This window comes from Scyliorhinus torazame, chromosome 14 (assembly GCF_047496885.1).
Source record: "Scyliorhinus torazame isolate Kashiwa2021f chromosome 14, sScyTor2.1, whole genome shotgun sequence".
In the NCBI taxonomy this organism is placed as follows: domain Eukaryota; kingdom Metazoa; phylum Chordata; class Chondrichthyes; order Carcharhiniformes; family Scyliorhinidae; genus Scyliorhinus; species Scyliorhinus torazame.
The window spans coordinates 219,219,495-219,235,398 of record NC_092720.1 but is presented as its reverse complement, the minus strand read 5'-3'; the positions used below and the strand labels follow the sequence as shown (position 1 = coordinate 219,235,398).

Genomic DNA, 15,904 nt, shown 5'->3' with positions numbered 1-15,904 from the left:
CCGATCCCCAGTAAGACTCTCCCCCCGATCCCCAGTGTGATTCTCCCCCCGAACCCGTGAGTCTCTCCCCCGATCCCCAGTGAGACTCTCCCCACGATCCCCAGTGGCTCTCCCCCTGATCCCCAGTGAGTCTCCCTCCCGAGCCCGAGTATCTCCCCGATCCCCAGTGAGTCTCTCCCCCCGATCCCCAGTGAGTCTCTCCCTCGATCCCCAGTGTGTCTCTCCCCCGATCCCCAGTAAGTCTCTACCCCCGATCCCCAGTGACTCTCGCCCTGATCCCCAGTGAGTCTCCCCCGATCCCCAGTGGCTCTCCCCGATCACCAGTGAGTCTCTTCCCCCGATCCCCAGTGATTCTCTGCCCGATCTCCAGTGAGTTTCCCCACCGATCCCCAGTGAGTCTATCCCCGATCCCCAGTGAGTCTCTCCCCAATCCGCAGTGAGTCTCCACCCCCGATCCTCAGTGAGACTCCCCGTTCCTCAGTGACTCTCCCCCTGATCCCCAGTGAGTCTCCCCTGATCCCCAGTGACTCTCCCCCGATCCCCAGTGAGTCTCCTCCCTATCCCCAGTGAGTCTCCCCCGATCCCCAGTGAGTCTCTCCCCGATCCCCAGTAAGTCTCCCTCGATCCCTACTGAGACTCTCCCCCGATCCCCAGTGAGTCCCCCCCAATCCCCAGTGAGACTCTGCCCGATCCCCAGTGAGTCTCTCCCCCCCGATCCCCAGTGAGTCTCTCCCCCCGATCCCCAGTGAGTCTCTCTCTGATCCCCAGTGAGACTCTCACCCTGATCCCCAGTGAGTCTCTCCCCCGATCCCGTCTCTCCCCCCGATCCCCAGTGAGTCTCCCCCGATCCCAAGTGAGTCTCCCCCCCCCGAAACGCAGTGAGTCTCTCCCCGCCGAAACCCAGTGAGCCTCTCCCCCACGATCCCCAGTGAGTCCCCCCCGAAACCCAGTGAGTCTCTCCCTCCGAAACCCAGTGAGTCTCTCCCTCCGATCCCCAGTGAGTCTCTCCCCGATCCCCAGTGAGTCTCTCCACCCCGATCCCCAGTGATTCCCCCCCCGAAACCCAGTGAGTCTCTCCCTCCGAAACCCAGTGAGTCACTCCCCCCGATCCCCAGTGAGTCTCTCCCCAATCCCCAGTGAGTCTCTCCCCACGATCCCCAGTGAGTCTCCACCGATCCCCAGTGAGTCTCCCCCGATCCCCAGTGAGTCTCCCTCCCGATCCCCAGTGAACCTCTCCCCCGATCCCCAGTGAGTCTCTCCCCCCGAAACCCAGTAAGTCTCTCCCCCCGATCCCCAGTGAGTCTCCTCCCCGATCCCCAGTGAGTCTCTCCCCCCGATCCCCAGTGAGTCTCGCCCCCCGATCCCCAGTGACTATCCCCAGATCCCCAGTCTCTCCCCGATTCCCAGTGAGTCTCTCCCCGATCCCCAGTGAGTCTCTCCCCCCGATCCCCAGTGAGTCTCCCCCCGATCCCCAGAGAGACTCTCCCCCCGAACTCAGTCAATCTCTCCCCCGATCCCCAGTGAGACTCTCCCCACGATCCCGTGAGTCTCTGCCCGATCCGCAGTGAGTGTCTCCCCGATCCCCAGTTAGTCTCTCTCCCGATCCCCAGTGAGTCTCTCCCCGATCCCCAGCGAGTCTCCCCCTGATCCCCAGTGAGTCTCCCCCGATCCCCAGTGACTCTCCCCGATCCCCAGTGAGTCTCCCCCTGATCCCCAGTGAGTCTCCCCCGATCCCAAGTGAGTCTCCCCCCGATCCCCAGTGAGTCTCCACCTGATCCCCACTGGGTCTCTCCCCGATCCCCAGTGAGTCTCCCCCCCCGATCCCCAGTGAGCCTCGCCCCCCCCGATCCCCAGTGACTCTCCCCCTGATCCCCAGTCTCTCCCCGATTCCCAGTGAGTCTCCCCCGATCCCCAGTGAGTCTCTCCCCCCGATCCCCAGTGAGTCTCCCCCGATCCCCAGTGAGACTCTCCCCCCTATCCCCAGTGCGATTCTCCCCCCGAACCCGTGAGTCTCTCCCCCGATCCCCAGTGAGACTCTCCCCACGATCCCGTGAGTCTCTCCCCGATCCACAGTGAGTGTCTCCCCGATCCCCAGTGAGTCTCTCCCCCGATCCCCAGTGAGTCTCTCTCCGATCCCCAGTGAGTCTCCCCCTGATCCCCAGTGAGTCTTCCCTGATCCCCAGTGACTCTCCCCGATCCCCAGTGAGTCTCCCCCTGATCCCCAGTGAGTCTCCCCCGATCCCCAGTGAGTCTCCCCCCGGTCCCCAGTGAGTCTCCCCCTGTTCCCCATTTGGTCTCTCCCCGATCCCCAGCGAGTCTCTCCCCGATCCCCCGTGAGTCTCTCCCCGATCCCCAGTGAGTCTCTCTCCCCAATCCCCAGTGAGTCTCTCCCCGATCCCCAGTGAGTCTCTCCCCCGATCCCCAGCGTGTCTCTCCCCGATCCCCAGCGAGTCTCTCCCCAATCCCCAGTGAGACTCTCCCCGATCCCCAGTGAGTCTCCCCCGATCCCCAGTGAGTCTCTCCCCGATCCCCAGTGAGTCTCTCCCCGATCCCCAGCGAGTCTCTCCCCGATCCCCAGCGAGTCTCTCCCCGATCCCCAGTTAGTCTCTCCCCCGATCCCCAGTGAGTCTCTCCCCGATCCCCAGCGAGTCTCCCCCTGATCCCCAGTGAGTCTCCCCCGATCCCCAGTGACTCTCCCCGATCCCCAGTGAGTCTCCCCCTGATCCCCAGTGAGTCTCCCCCCGATCCCCAGTGAGTCTCCCCCTGATCCCCAGTGGGTCTCTCCCCGATCCCCAGTGAGTCTCCCCCCCGATCCCCAGTGAGCCTCGCCCCCCCCGATCCCCAGTGACTCTCCCCCTGATCCCCAGTCTCTCCCCGATTCCCAGTGAGTCTCCCCCCGATCCCCAGTGAGTCTCTCCACCCGATCCCCAGTGAGTCTCCCCGATCCCCAGTAAGACTCTCCCCCCGATCCCCAGTGTGATTCTCCCCCCGAACCCGTGAGTCTCTCCCCCGATCCCCAGTGAGACTCTCCCCACGATCCCCAGTGGCTCTCCCCCTGATCCCCAGTGAGTCTCCCTCCCGAGCCCGAGTATCTCCCCGATCCCCAGTGAGTCTCTCCCCCCGATCCCCAGTGAGTCTCTCCCTCGATCCCCAGTGTGTCTCTCCCCCGATCCCCAGTAAGTCTCTACCCCCGATCCCCAGTGACTCTCGCCCTGATCCCCAGTGAGTCTCCCCCGATCCCCAGTGGCTCTCCCCGATCACCAGTGAGTCTCTTCCCCCGATCCCCAGTGATTCTCTGCCCGATCTCCAGTGAGTTTCCCCACCGATCCCCAGTGAGTCTATCCCCGATCCCCAGTGAGTCTCTCCCCAATCCGCAGTGAGTCTCCACCCCCGATCCTCAGTGAGACTCCCCGTTCCTCAGTGACTCTCCCCCTGATCCCCAGTGAGTCTCCCCTGATCCCCAGTGACTCTCCCCCGATCCCCAGTGAGTCTCCTCCCTATCCCCAGTGAGTCTCCCCCGATCCCCAGTGAGTCTCTCCCCGATCCCCAGTAAGTCTCCCTCGATCCCTACTGAGACTCTCCCCCGATCCCCAGTGAGTCCCCCCCAATCCCCAGTGAGACTCTGCCCGATCCCCAGTGAGTCTCTCCCCCCCGATCCCCAGTGAGTCTCTCCCCCCGATCCCCAGTGAGTCTCTCTCTGATCCCCAGTGAGACTCTCACCCTGATCCCCAGTGAGTCTCTCCCCCGATCCCGTCTCTCCCCCCGATCCCCAGTGAGTCTCCCCCGATCCCAAGTGAGTCTCCCCCCCCCGAAACGCAGTGAGTCTCTCCCCGCCGAAACCCAGTGAGCCTCTCCCCCACGATCCCCAGTGAGTCCCCCCCGAAACCCAGTGAGTCTCTCCCTCCGAAACCCAGTGAGTCTCTCCCTCCGATCCCCAGTGAGTCTCTCCCCGATCCCCAGTGAGTCTCTCCACCCCGATCCCCAGTGATTCCCCCCCCGAAACCCAGTGAGTCTCTCCCTCCGAAACCCAGTGAGTCACTCCCCCCGATCCCCAGTGAGTCTCTCCCCAATCCCCAGTGAGTCTCTCCCCACGATCCCCAGTGAGTCTCCACCGATCCCCAGTGAGTCTCCCCCGATCCCCAGTGAGTCTCCCTCCCGATCCCCAGTGAACCTCTCCCCCGATCCCCAGTGAGTCTCTCCCCCCGAAACCCAGTAAGTCTCTCCCCCCGATCCCCAGTGAGTCTCCTCCCCGATCCCCAGTGAGTCTCTCCCCCCGATCCCCAGTGAGTCTCGCCCCCCGATCCCCAGTGACTATCCCCAGATCCCCAGTCTCTCCCCGATTCCCAGTGAGTCTCTCCCCGATCCCCAGTGAGTCTCTCCCCCCGATCCCCAGTGAGTCTCCCCCCGATCCCCAGAGAGACTCTCCCCCCGAACTCAGTCAATCTCTCCCCCGATCCCCAGTGAGACTCTCCCCACGATCCCGTGAGTCTCTGCCCGATCCGCAGTGAGTGTCTCCCCGATCCCCAGTTAGTCTCTCTCCCGATCCCCAGTGAGTCTCTCCCCGATCCCCAGCGAGTCTCCCCCTGATCCCCAGTGAGTCTCCCCCGATCCCCAGTGACTCTCCCCGATCCCCAGTGAGTCTCCCCCTGATCCCCAGTGAGTCTCCCCCGATCCCAAGTGAGTCTCCCCCCGATCCCCAGTGAGTCTCCACCTGATCCCCACTGGGTCTCTCCCCGATCCCCAGTGAGTCTCCCCCCCCGATCCCCAGTGAGCCTCGCCCCCCCCGATCCCCAGTGACTCTCCCCCTGATCCCCAGTCTCTCCCCGATTCCCAGTGAGTCTCCCCCGATCCCCAGTGAGTCTCTCCCCCCGATCCCCAGTGAGTCTCCCCCGATCCCCAGTGAGACTCTCCCCCCTATCCCCAGTGCGATTCTCCCCCCGAACCCGTGAGTCTCTCCCCCGATCCCCAGTGAGACTCTCCCCACGATCCCGTGAGTCTCTCCCCGATCCACAGTGAGTGTCTCCCCGATCCCCAGTGAGTCTCTCCCCCGATCCCCAGTGAGTCTCTCTCCGATCCCCAGTGAGTCTCCCCCTGATCCCCAGTGAGTCTTCCCTGATCCCCAGTGACTCTCCCCGATCCCCAGTGAGTCTCCCCCTGATCCCCAGTGAGTCTCCCCCGATCCCCAGTGAGTCTCCCCCCGGTCCCCAGTGAGTCTCCCCCTGTTCCCCATTTGGTCTCTCCCCGATCCCCAGCGAGTCTCTCCCCGATCCCCCGTGAGTCTCTCCCCGATCCCCAGTGAGTCTCTCTCCCCAATCCCCAGTGAGTCTCTCCCCGATCCCCAGTGAGTCTCTCCCCCGATCCCCAGCGTGTCTCTCCCCGATCCCCAGCGAGTCTCTCCCCAATCCCCAGTGAGACTCTCCCCGATCCCCAGTGAGTCTCCCCCGATCCCCAGTGAGTCTCTCCCCGATCCCCAGTGAGTCTCTCCCCGATCCCCAGCGAGTCTCTCCCCGATCCCCAGCGAGTCTCTCCCCGATCCCCAGTTAGTCTCTCCCCCGATCCCCAGTGAGTCTCTCCCCGATCCCCAGCGAGTCTCCCCCTGATCCCCAGTGAGTCTCCCCCGATCCCCAGTGACTCTCCCCGATCCCCAGTGAGTCTCCCCCTGATCCCCAGTGAGTCTCCCCCCGATCCCCAGTGAGTCTCCCCCTGATCCCCAGTGGGTCTCTCCCCGATCCCCAGTGAGTCTCCCCCCCGATCCCCAGTGAGCCTCGCCCCCCCCGATCCCCAGTGACTCTCCCCCTGATCCCCAGTCTCTCCCCGATTCCCAGTGAGTCTCCCCCCGATCCCCAGTGAGTCTCTCCACCCGATCCCCAGTGAGTCTCCCCGATCCCCAGTAAGACTCTCCCCCCGATCCCCAGTGTGATTCTCCCCCCGAACCCGTGAGTCTCTCCCCCGATCCCCAGTGAGACTCTCCCCACGATCCCCAGTGGCTCTCCCCCTGATCCCCAGTGAGTCTCCCTCCCGAGCCCGAGTATCTCCCCGATCCCCAGTGAGTCTCTCCCCCCGATCCCCAGTGAGTCTCTCCCTCGATCCCCAGTGTGTCTCTCCCCCGATCCCCAGTAAGTCTCTACCCCCGATCCCCAGTGACTCTCGCCCTGATCCCCAGTGAGTCTCCCCCGATCCCCAGTGGCTCTCCCCGATCACCAGTGAGTCTCTTCCCCCGATCCCCAGTGATTCTCTGCCCGATCTCCAGTGAGTTTCCCCACCGATCCCCAGTGAGTCTATCCCCGATCCCCAGTGAGTCTCTCCCCAATCCGCAGTGAGTCTCCACCCCCGATCCTCAGTGAGACTCCCCGTTCCTCAGTGACTCTCCCCCTGATCCCCAGTGAGTCTCCCCTGATCCCCAGTGACTCTCCCCCGATCCCCAGTGAGTCTCCTCCCTATCCCCAGTGAGTCTCCCCCGATCCCCAGTGAGTCTCTCCCCGATCCCCAGTAAGTCTCCCTCGATCCCTACTGAGACTCTCCCCCGATCCCCAGTGAGTCCCCCCCAATCCCCAGTGAGACTCTGCCCGATCCCCAGTGAGTCTCTCCCCCCCGATCCCCAGTGAGTCTCTCCCCCCGATCCCCAGTGAGTCTCTCTCTGATCCCCAGTGAGACTCTCACCCTGATCCCCAGTGAGTCTCTCCCCCGATCCCGTCTCTCCCCCCGATCCCCAGTGAGTCTCCCCCGATCCCAAGTGAGTCTCCCCCCCCGAAACGCAGTGAGTCTCTCCCCGCCGAAACCCAGTGAGCCTCTCCCCCACGATCCCCAGTGAGTCCCCCCCGAAACCCAGTGAGTCTCTCCCTCCGAAACCCAGTGAGTCTCTCCCTCCGATCCCCAGTGAGTCTCTCCCCGATCCCCAGTGAGTCTCTCCACCCCGATCCCCAGTGATTCCCCCCCCGAAACCCAGTGAGTCTCTCCCTCCGAAACCCAGTGAGTCACTCCCCCCGATCCCCAGTGAGTCTCTCCCCAATCCCCAGTGAGTCTCTCCCCAGGATCCCCAGTGAGTCTCCACCGATCCCCAGTGAGTCTCCCCCGATCCCCAGTGAGTCTCCCTCCCGATCCCCAGTGAACCTCTCCCCCGATCCCCAGTGAGTCTCTCCCCCCGAAACCCAGTAAGTCTCTCCCCCCGATCCCCAGTGAGTCTCCTCCCCGATCCCCAGTGAGTCTCTCCCCCCGATCCCCAGTGAGTCTCGCCCCCCGATCCCCAGTGACTATCCCCAGATCCCCAGTCTCTCCCCGATTCCCAGTGAGTCTCTCCCCGATCCCCAGTGAGTCTCTCCCCCCGATCCCCAGTGAGTCTCCTCCCGATCCCCAGAGAGACTCTCCCCACGATCCCGTGAGTCTCTCCCCGATCCGCAGTGAGTGTCTCCCCGATCCCCAGTTAGTCTCTCTCCCGATCCCCAGTGAGTCTCTCCCCGATCCCCAGCGAGTCTCCCCCTGATCCCCAGTGAGTCTCCCCCGATCCCCAGTGACTCTCCCCGATCCCCAGTGAGTCTCCCCCTGATCCCCAGTGAGTCTCCCCCGATCCCCAGTGAGTCTCCCCCCGATCCCCAGTGAGTCTCCCCCTGATCCCCACTGGGTCTCTCCCCGATCCCCAGTGAGTCTCCCCCCCGATCCCCAGTGAGCCTCGCCCCCCCCGATCCCCAGTGACTCTCCCCCTGATCCCCAGTCTCTCCCCGATTCCCAGTGAGTCTCCCCCGATCCCCAGTGAGTCTCTCCCCCCGATCCCCAGTGAGTCTCCCCCGATCCCCAGTGAGACTCTCCCCCCTATCCCCAGTGCGATTCTCCCCCCGAACCCGTGAGTCTCTCCCCCGATCCCCAGTGAGACTCTCCCCACGATCCCGTGAGTCTCTCCCCGATCCACAGTGAGTGTCTCCCCGATCCCCAGTGAGTCTCTCCCCCGATCCCCAGTGAGTCTCTCTCCGATCCCCAGTGAGTCTCCCCCTGATCCCCAGTGAGTCTTCCCTGATCCCCAGTGACTCTCCCCGATCCCCAGTGAGTCTCCCCCTGATCCCCAGTGAGTCTCCCCCGATCCCCAGTGAGTCTCCCCCCGGTCCCCAGTGAGTCTCCCCCTGTTCCCCATTTGGTCTCTCCCCGATCCCCAGCGAGTCTCTCCCCGATCCCCCGTGAGTCTCTCCCCGATCCCCAGTGAGTCTCTCTCCCCAATCCCCAGTGAGTCTCTCCCCCCGATCCCCAGTGAGTCTCCCCCGATCCCCAGTGAGACTCTCCCCCCTATCCCCAGTGCGATTCTCCCCCCGAACCCGTGAGTCTCTCCCCCGATCCCCAGTGAGACTCTCCCCACGATCCCGTGAGTCTCTCCCCGATCCACAGTGAGTGTCTCCCCGATCCCCAGTGAGTCTCTCCCCCGATCCCCAGTGAGTCTCTCTCCGATCCCCAGTGAGTCTCCCCCTGATCCCCAGTGAGTCTTCCCTGATCCCCAGTGACTCTCCCCGATCCCCAGTGAGTCTCCCCCTGATCCCCAGTGAGTCTCCCCCGATCCCCAGTGAGTCTCCCCCCGGTCCCCAGTGAGTCTCCCCCTGTTCCCCATTTGGTCTCTCCCCGATCCCCAGCGAGTCTCTCCCCGATCCCCCGTGAGTCTCTCCCCGATCCCCAGTGAGTCTCTCTCCCCAATCCCCAGTGAGTCTCTCCCCGATCCCCAGTGAGTCTCTCCCCCGATCCCCAGCGTGTCTCTCCCCGATCCCCAGCGAGTCTCTCCCCAATCCCCAGTGAGACTCTCCCCGATCCCCAGTGAGTCTCCCCCGATCCCCAGTGAGTCTCTCCCCGATCCCCAGTGAGTCTCTCCCCGATCCCCAGCGAGTCTCTCCCCGATCCCCAGCGAGTCTCTCCCCGATCCCCAGTTAGTCTCTCCCCCGATCCCCAGTGAGTCTCTCCCCGATCCCCAGCGAGTCTCCCCCTGATCCCCAGTGAGTCTCCCCCGATCCCCAGTGACTCTCCCCGATCCCCAGTGAGTCTCCCCCTGATCCCCAGTGAGTCTCCCCCCGATCCCCAGTGAGTCTCCCCCTGATCCCCAGTGGGTCTCTCCCCGATCCCCAGTGAGTCTCCCCCCCGATCCCCAGTGAGCCTCGCCCCCCCCGATCCCCAGTGACTCTCCCCCTGATCCCCAGTCTCTCCCCGATTCCCAGTGAGTCTCCCCCCGATCCCCAGTGAGTCTCTCCACCCGATCCCCAGTGAGTCTCCCCGATCCCCAGTAAGACTCTCCCCCCGATCCCCAGTGTGATTCTCCCCCCGAACCCGTGAGTCTCTCCCCCGATCCCCAGTGAGACTCTCCCCACGATCCCCAGTGGCTCTCCCCCTGATCCCCAGTGAGTCTCCCTCCCGAGCCCGAGTATCTCCCCGATCCCCAGTGAGTCTCTCCCCCCGATCCCCAGTGAGTCTCTCCCTCGATCCCCAGTGTGTCTCTCCCCCGATCCCCAGTAAGTCTCTACCCCCGATCCCCAGTGACTCTCGCCCTGATCCCCAGTGAGTCTCCCCCGATCCCCAGTGGCTCTCCCCGATCACCAGTGAGTCTCTTCCCCCGATCCCCAGTGATTCTCTGCCCGATCTCCAGTGAGTTTCCCCACCGATCCCCAGTGAGTCTATCCCCGATCCCCAGTGAGTCTCTCCCCAATCCGCAGTGAGTCTCCACCCCCGATCCTCAGTGAGACTCCCCGTTCCTCAGTGACTCTCCCCCTGATCCCCAGTGAGTCTCCCCTGATCCCCAGTGACTCTCCCCCGATCCCCAGTGAGTCTCCTCCCTATCCCCAGTGAGTCTCCCCCGATCCCCAGTGAGTCTCTCCCCGATCCCCAGTAAGTCTCCCTCGATCCCTACTGAGACTCTCCCCCGATCCCCAGTGAGTCCCCCCCAATCCCCAGTGAGACTCTGCCCGATCCCCAGTGAGTCTCTCCCCCCCGATCCCCAGTGAGTCTCTCCCCCCGATCCCCAGTGAGTCTCTCTCTGATCCCCAGTGAGACTCTCACCCTGATCCCCAGTGAGTCTCTCCCCCGATCCCGTCTCTCCCCCCGATCCCCAGTGAGTCTCCCCCGATCCCAAGTGAGTCTCCCCCCCCCGAAACGCAGTGAGTCTCTCCCCGCCGAAACCCAGTGAGCCTCTCCCCCACGATCCCCAGTGAGTCCCCCCCGAAACCCAGTGAGTCTCTCCCTCCGAAACCCAGTGAGTCTCTCCCTCCGATCCCCAGTGAGTCTCTCCCCGATCCCCAGTGAGTCTCTCCACCCCGATCCCCAGTGATTCCCCCCCCGAAACCCAGTGAGTCTCTCCCTCCGAAACCCAGTGAGTCACTCCCCCCGATCCCCAGTGAGTCTCTCCCCAATCCCCAGTGAGTCTCTCCCCACGATCCCCAGTGAGTCTCCACCGATCCCCAGTGAGTCTCCCCCGATCCCCAGTGAGTCTCCCTCCCGATCCCCAGTGAACCTCTCCCCCGATCCCCAGTGAGTCTCTCCCCCCGAAACCCAGTAAGTCTCTCCCCCCGATCCCCAGTGAGTCTCCTCCCCGATCCCCAGTGAGTCTCTCCCCCCGATCCCCAGTGAGTCTCGCCCCCCGATCCCCAGTGACTATCCCCAGATCCCCAGTCTCTCCCCGATTCCCAGTGAGTCTCTCCCCGATCCCCAGTGAGTCTCTCCCCCCGATCCCCAGTGAGTCTCCCCCCGATCCCCAGAGAGACTCTCCCCCCGAACTCAGTCAATCTCTCCCCCGATCCCCAGTGAGACTCTCCCCACGATCCCGTGAGTCTCTGCCCGATCCGCAGTGAGTGTCTCCCCGATCCCCAGTTAGTCTCTCTCCCGATCCCCAGTGAGTCTCTCCCCGATCCCCAGCGAGTCTCCCCCTGATCCCCAGTGAGTCTCCCCCGATCCCCAGTGACTCTCCCCGATCCCCAGTGAGTCTCCCCCTGATCCCCAGTGAGTCTCCCCCGATCCCAAGTGAGTCTCCCCCCGATCCCCAGTGAGTCTCCACCTGATCCCCACTGGGTCTCTCCCCGATCCCCAGTGAGTCTCCCCCCCCGATCCCCAGTGAGCCTCGCCCCCCCCGATCCCCAGTGACTCTCCCCCTGATCCCCAGTCTCTCCCCGATTCCCAGTGAGTCTCCCCCGATCCCCAGTGAGTCTCTCCCCCCGATCCCCAGTGAGTCTCCCCCGATCCCCAGTGAGACTCTCCCCCCTATCCCCAGTGCGATTCTCCCCCCGAACCCGTGAGTCTCTCCCCCGATCCCCAGTGAGACTCTCCCCACGATCCCGTGAGTCTCTCCCCGATCCACAGTGAGTGTCTCCCCGATCCCCAGTGAGTCTCTCCCCCGATCCCCAGTGAGTCTCTCTCCGATCCCCAGTGAGTCTCCCCCTGATCCCCAGTGAGTCTTCCCTGATCCCCAGTGACTCTCCCCGATCCCCAGTGAGTCTCCCCCTGATCCCCAGTGAGTCTCCCCCGATCCCCAGTGAGTCTCCCCCCGGTCCCCAGTGAGTCTCCCCCTGTTCCCCATTTGGTCTCTCCCCGATCCCCAGCGAGTCTCTCCCCGATCCCCCGTGAGTCTCTCCCCGATCCCCAGTGAGTCTCTCTCCCCAATCCCCAGTGAGTCTCTCCCCGATCCCCAGTGAGTCTCTCCCCCGATCCCCAGCGTGTCTCTCCCCGATCCCCAGCGAGTCTCTCCCCAATCCCCAGTGAGACTCTCCCCGATCCCCAGTGAGTCTCCCCCGATCCCCAGTGAGTCTCTCCCCGATCCCCAGTGAGTCTCTCCCCGATCCCCAGCGAGTCTCTCCCCGATCCCCAGCGAGTCTCTCCCCGATCCCCAGTTAGTCTCTCCCCCGATCCCCAGTGAGTCTCTCCCCGATCCCCAGCGAGTCTCCCCCTGATCCCCAGTGAGTCTCCCCCGATCCCCAGTGACTCTCCCCGATCCCCAGTGAGTCTCCCCCTGATCCCCAGTGAGTCTCCCCCCGATCCCCAGTGAGTCTCCCCCTGATCCCCAGTGGGTCTCTCCCCGATCCCCAGTGAGTCTCCCCCCCGATCCCCAGTGAGCCTCGCCCCCCCCGATCCCCAGTGACTCTCCCCCTGATCCCCAGTCTCTCCCCGATTCCCAGTGAGTCTCCCCCCGATCCCCAGTGAGTCTCTCCACCCGATCCCCAGTGAGTCTCCCCGATCCCCAGTAAGACTCTCCCCCCGATCCCCAGTGTGATTCTCCCCCCGAACCCGTGAGTCTCTCCCCCGATCCCCAGTGAGACTCTCCCCACGATCCCCAGTGGCTCTCCCCCTGATCCCCAGTGAGTCTCCCTCCCGAGCCCGAGTATCTCCCCGATCCCCAGTGAGTCTCTCCCCCCGATCCCCAGTGAGTCTCTCCCTCGATCCCCAGTGTGTCTCTCCCCCGATCCCCAGTAAGTCTCTACCCCCGATCCCCAGTGACTCTCGCCCTGATCCCCAGTGAGTCTCCCCCGATCCCCAGTGGCTCTCCCCGATCACCAGTGAGTCTCTTCCCCCGATCCCCAGTGATTCTCTGCCCGATCTCCAGTGAGTTTCCCCACCGATCCCCAGTGAGTCTATCCCCGATCCCCAGTGAGTCTCTCCCCAATCCGCAGTGAGTCTCCACCCCCGATCCTCAGTGAGACTCCCCGTTCCTCAGTGACTCTCCCCCTGATCCCCAGTGAGTCTCCCCTGATCCCCAGTGACTCTCCCCCGATCCCCAGTGAGTCTCCTCCCTATCCCCAGTGAGTCTCCCCCGATCCCCAGTGAGTCTCTCCCCGATCCCCAGTAAGTCTCCCTCGATCCCTACTGAGACTCTCCCCCGATCCCCAGTGAGTCCCCCCCAATCCCCAGTGAGACTCTGCCCGATCCCCAGTGAGTCTCTCCCCCCCGATCCCCAGTGAGTCTCTCCCCCCGATCCCCAGTGAGTCTCTCTCTGATCCCCAGTGAGACTCTCACCCTGATCCCCAGTGAGTCTCTCCCCCGATCCCGTCTCTCCCCCCGATCCCCAGTGAGTCTCCCCCGATCCCAAGTGAGTCTCCCCCCCCGAAACGCAGTGAGTCTCTCCCCGCCGAAACCCAGTGAGCCTCTCCCCCACGATCCCCAGTGAGTCCCCCCCGAAACCCAGTGAGTCTCTCCCTCCGAAACCCAGTGAGTCTCTCCCTCCGATCCCCAGTGAGTCTCTCCCCGATCCCCAGTGAGTCTCTCCACCCCGATCCCCAGTGATTCCCCCCCCGAAACCCAGTGAGTCTCTCCCTCCGAAACCCAGTGAGTCACTCCCCCCGATCCCCAGTGAGTCTCTCCCCAATCCCCAGTGAGTCTCTCCCCAGGATCCCCAGTGAGTCTCCACCGATCCCCAGTGAGTCTCCCCCGATCCCCAGTGAGTCTCCCTCCCGATCCCCAGTGAACCTCTCCCCCGATCCCCAGTGAGTCTCTCCCCCCGAAACCCAGTAAGTCTCTCCCCCCGATCCCCAGTGAGTCTCCTCCCCGATCCCCAGTGAGTCTCTCCCCCCGATCCCCAGTGAGTCTCGCCCCCCGATCCCCAGTGACTATCCCCAGATCCCCAGTCTCTCCCCGATTCCCAGTGAGTCTCTCCCCGATCCCCAGTGAGTCTCTCCCCCCGATCCCCAGTGAGTCTCCTCCCGATCCCCAGAGAGACTCTCCCCACGATCCCGTGAGTCTCTCCCCGATCCGCAGTGAGTGTCTCCCCGATCCCCAGTTAGTCTCTCTCCCGATCCCCAGTGAGTCTCTCCCCGATCCCCAGCGAGTCTCCCCCTGATCCCCAGTGAGTCTCCCCCGATCCCCAGTGACTCTCCCCGATCCCCAGTGAGTCTCCCCCTGATCCCCAGTGAGTCTCCCCCGATCCCCAGTGAGTCTCCCCCCGATCCCCAGTGAGTCTCCCCCTGATCCCCACTGGGTCTCTCCCCGATCCCCAGTGAGTCTCCCCCCCGATCCCCAGTGAGCCTCGCCCCCCCCGATCCCCAGTGACTCTCCCCCTGATCCCCAGTCTCTCCCCGATTCCCAGTGAGTCTCCCCCGATCCCCAGTGAGTCTCTCCCCCCGATCCCCAGTGAGTCTCCCCCGATCCCCAGTGAGACTCTCCCCCCTATCCCCAGTGCGATTCTCCCCCCGAACCCGTGAGTCTCTCCCCCGATCCCCAGTGAGACTCTCCCCACGATCCCGTGAGTCTCTCCCCGATCCACAGTGAGTGTCTCCCCGATCCCCAGTGAGTCTCTCCCCCGATCCCCAGTGAGTCTCTCTCCGATCCCCAGTGAGTCTCCCCCTGATCCCCAGTGAGTCTTCCCTGATCCCCAGTGACTCTCCCCGATCCCCAGTGAGTCTCCCCCTGATCCCCAGTGAGTCTCCCCCGATCCCCAGTGAGTCTCCCCCCGGTCCCCAGTGAGTCTCCCCCTGTTCCCCATTTGGTCTCTCCCCGATCCCCAGCGAGTCTCTCCCCGATCCCCCGTGAGTCTCTCCCCGATCCCCAGTGAGTCTCTCTCCCCAATCCCCAGTGAGTCTCTCCCCGATCCCCAGTGAGTCTCTCCCCCGATCCCCAGCGTGTCTCTCCCCGATCCCCAGCGAGTCTCTCCCCAATCCCCAGTGAGACTCTCCCCGATCCCCAGTGAGTCTCCCCCGATCCCCAGTGAGTCTCTCCCCGATCCCCAGTGAGTCTCTCCCCGATCCCCAGCGAGTCTCTCCCCGATCCCCAGCGAGTCTCTCCCCGATCCCCAGCGAGTCTCTCCCCGATCCCCAGTGAGTCTCTCCCCCGATCCCCAGTGAGTCTCCCCAATCCCCAGTGAGTCTCTCCCCGATCCCCAGTGAGTCTCTCCCCGATCCCCAGTGAGTCTCTAATTTTCTGTTTTTTCTCCCAGTCTCTGTGACCCTGGATGTGGAAACAGCGAATCCCCAGCTCGAGGTGTCTGAGGATCTGAAGAGTTTGAGATGGACCCGGACCCCGAGGAGTCTCCCTGACACCAGGAAGAGGTTTACACACTGGCTCTGTGTGCTGGGATCAGAGGGATTCACATCGGGGAGACATTACTGGGAGGTGGAGGTGACGGGGAATCGGCGCTGGAGTCTGGGAGTAGCCGCAGAGTCTGTGGAGAGGAAGGACCGGGTCAGACTGAGCCCAGAGACTGGATTCTGGACCATTGGGCGGGTTGTTGATCAGTTTTATATAAATTCCTCTCCTCGATCCCGTCTCCGTGTCGGTCAGATCCCCGGGAAGGTGGGAGTTTATCTCAGTTATGAGTCTGGGACAGTTTCATTTTACAACGTGGACACCAAGTCCCATCTCCACACCTTCACCGGGAATAAATTCACTGAGAAACTTTATCCTTTCTTCAGGACTGGGGATGGAAACCAGTTTCTGAGAATCTGCTCCGGTTCTGATCCGGATCGGGAAAGGGGCGGGGCCTCGGGGTGGTGACATCATCCCTGACATCACAATGACTTGAGGGTCAGGGGCAGCGGTCAGGGGTTGGGGGTCAGAAACTGCCATCGACAACAGTTTGTCACTAAATGTGTTGGTTAATTTGCAAATTGTAAAATTCCAATCAGACTGTAAATAAAAACAACACAAATAAAAACGTCAGAGGATTAAAATAAAAAGGAAATTAAATATCTTGAACTTTCCCTTGTAGTTCATTGTGGTGCCGATTTCAGCCACACGATGGTGCTGTTGAGCTGTACAAAGATCAGTGAAGTTTTACAGCGCAGTATCGCCACCTGCTGCTGGATACCTGGTACTGGCAGGAATAACAACAACACAAAATGCTTAATCGCTGATCAGACAATTCAGGCAGGACCTTTCTTCACAACTGAAAGAGAATTGAATCAGAAACAAAGGAGGGGAAATAAACATGAGCCTGGACTTCCCACTTCCATGTTCCTGTCACACACCGAGT

The 15,904-nt window shown here is 63.1% G+C and overlaps 1 protein-coding gene across 1 annotated transcript in view; it reads left to right on the top strand.

Annotated features, from left to right (window-relative positions):
- Window positions 1–15,473, top strand: part of LOC140389170 (zinc-binding protein A33-like) — a 38,983-nt gene extending 23,510 nt beyond the window's left edge. Inside the window, exon 4 of the mRNA XM_072473332.1 lies at window positions 14,843–15,473. Coding sequence (XP_072329433.1) covers window positions 14,843–15,426 — 584 coding nt within the window. The 3' untranslated portion in view covers window positions 15,427–15,473. The remainder of the gene's footprint in view (window positions 1–14,842) is intronic.
- The last annotated feature ends 431 nt before the right edge of the window (window positions 15,474–15,904 follow it).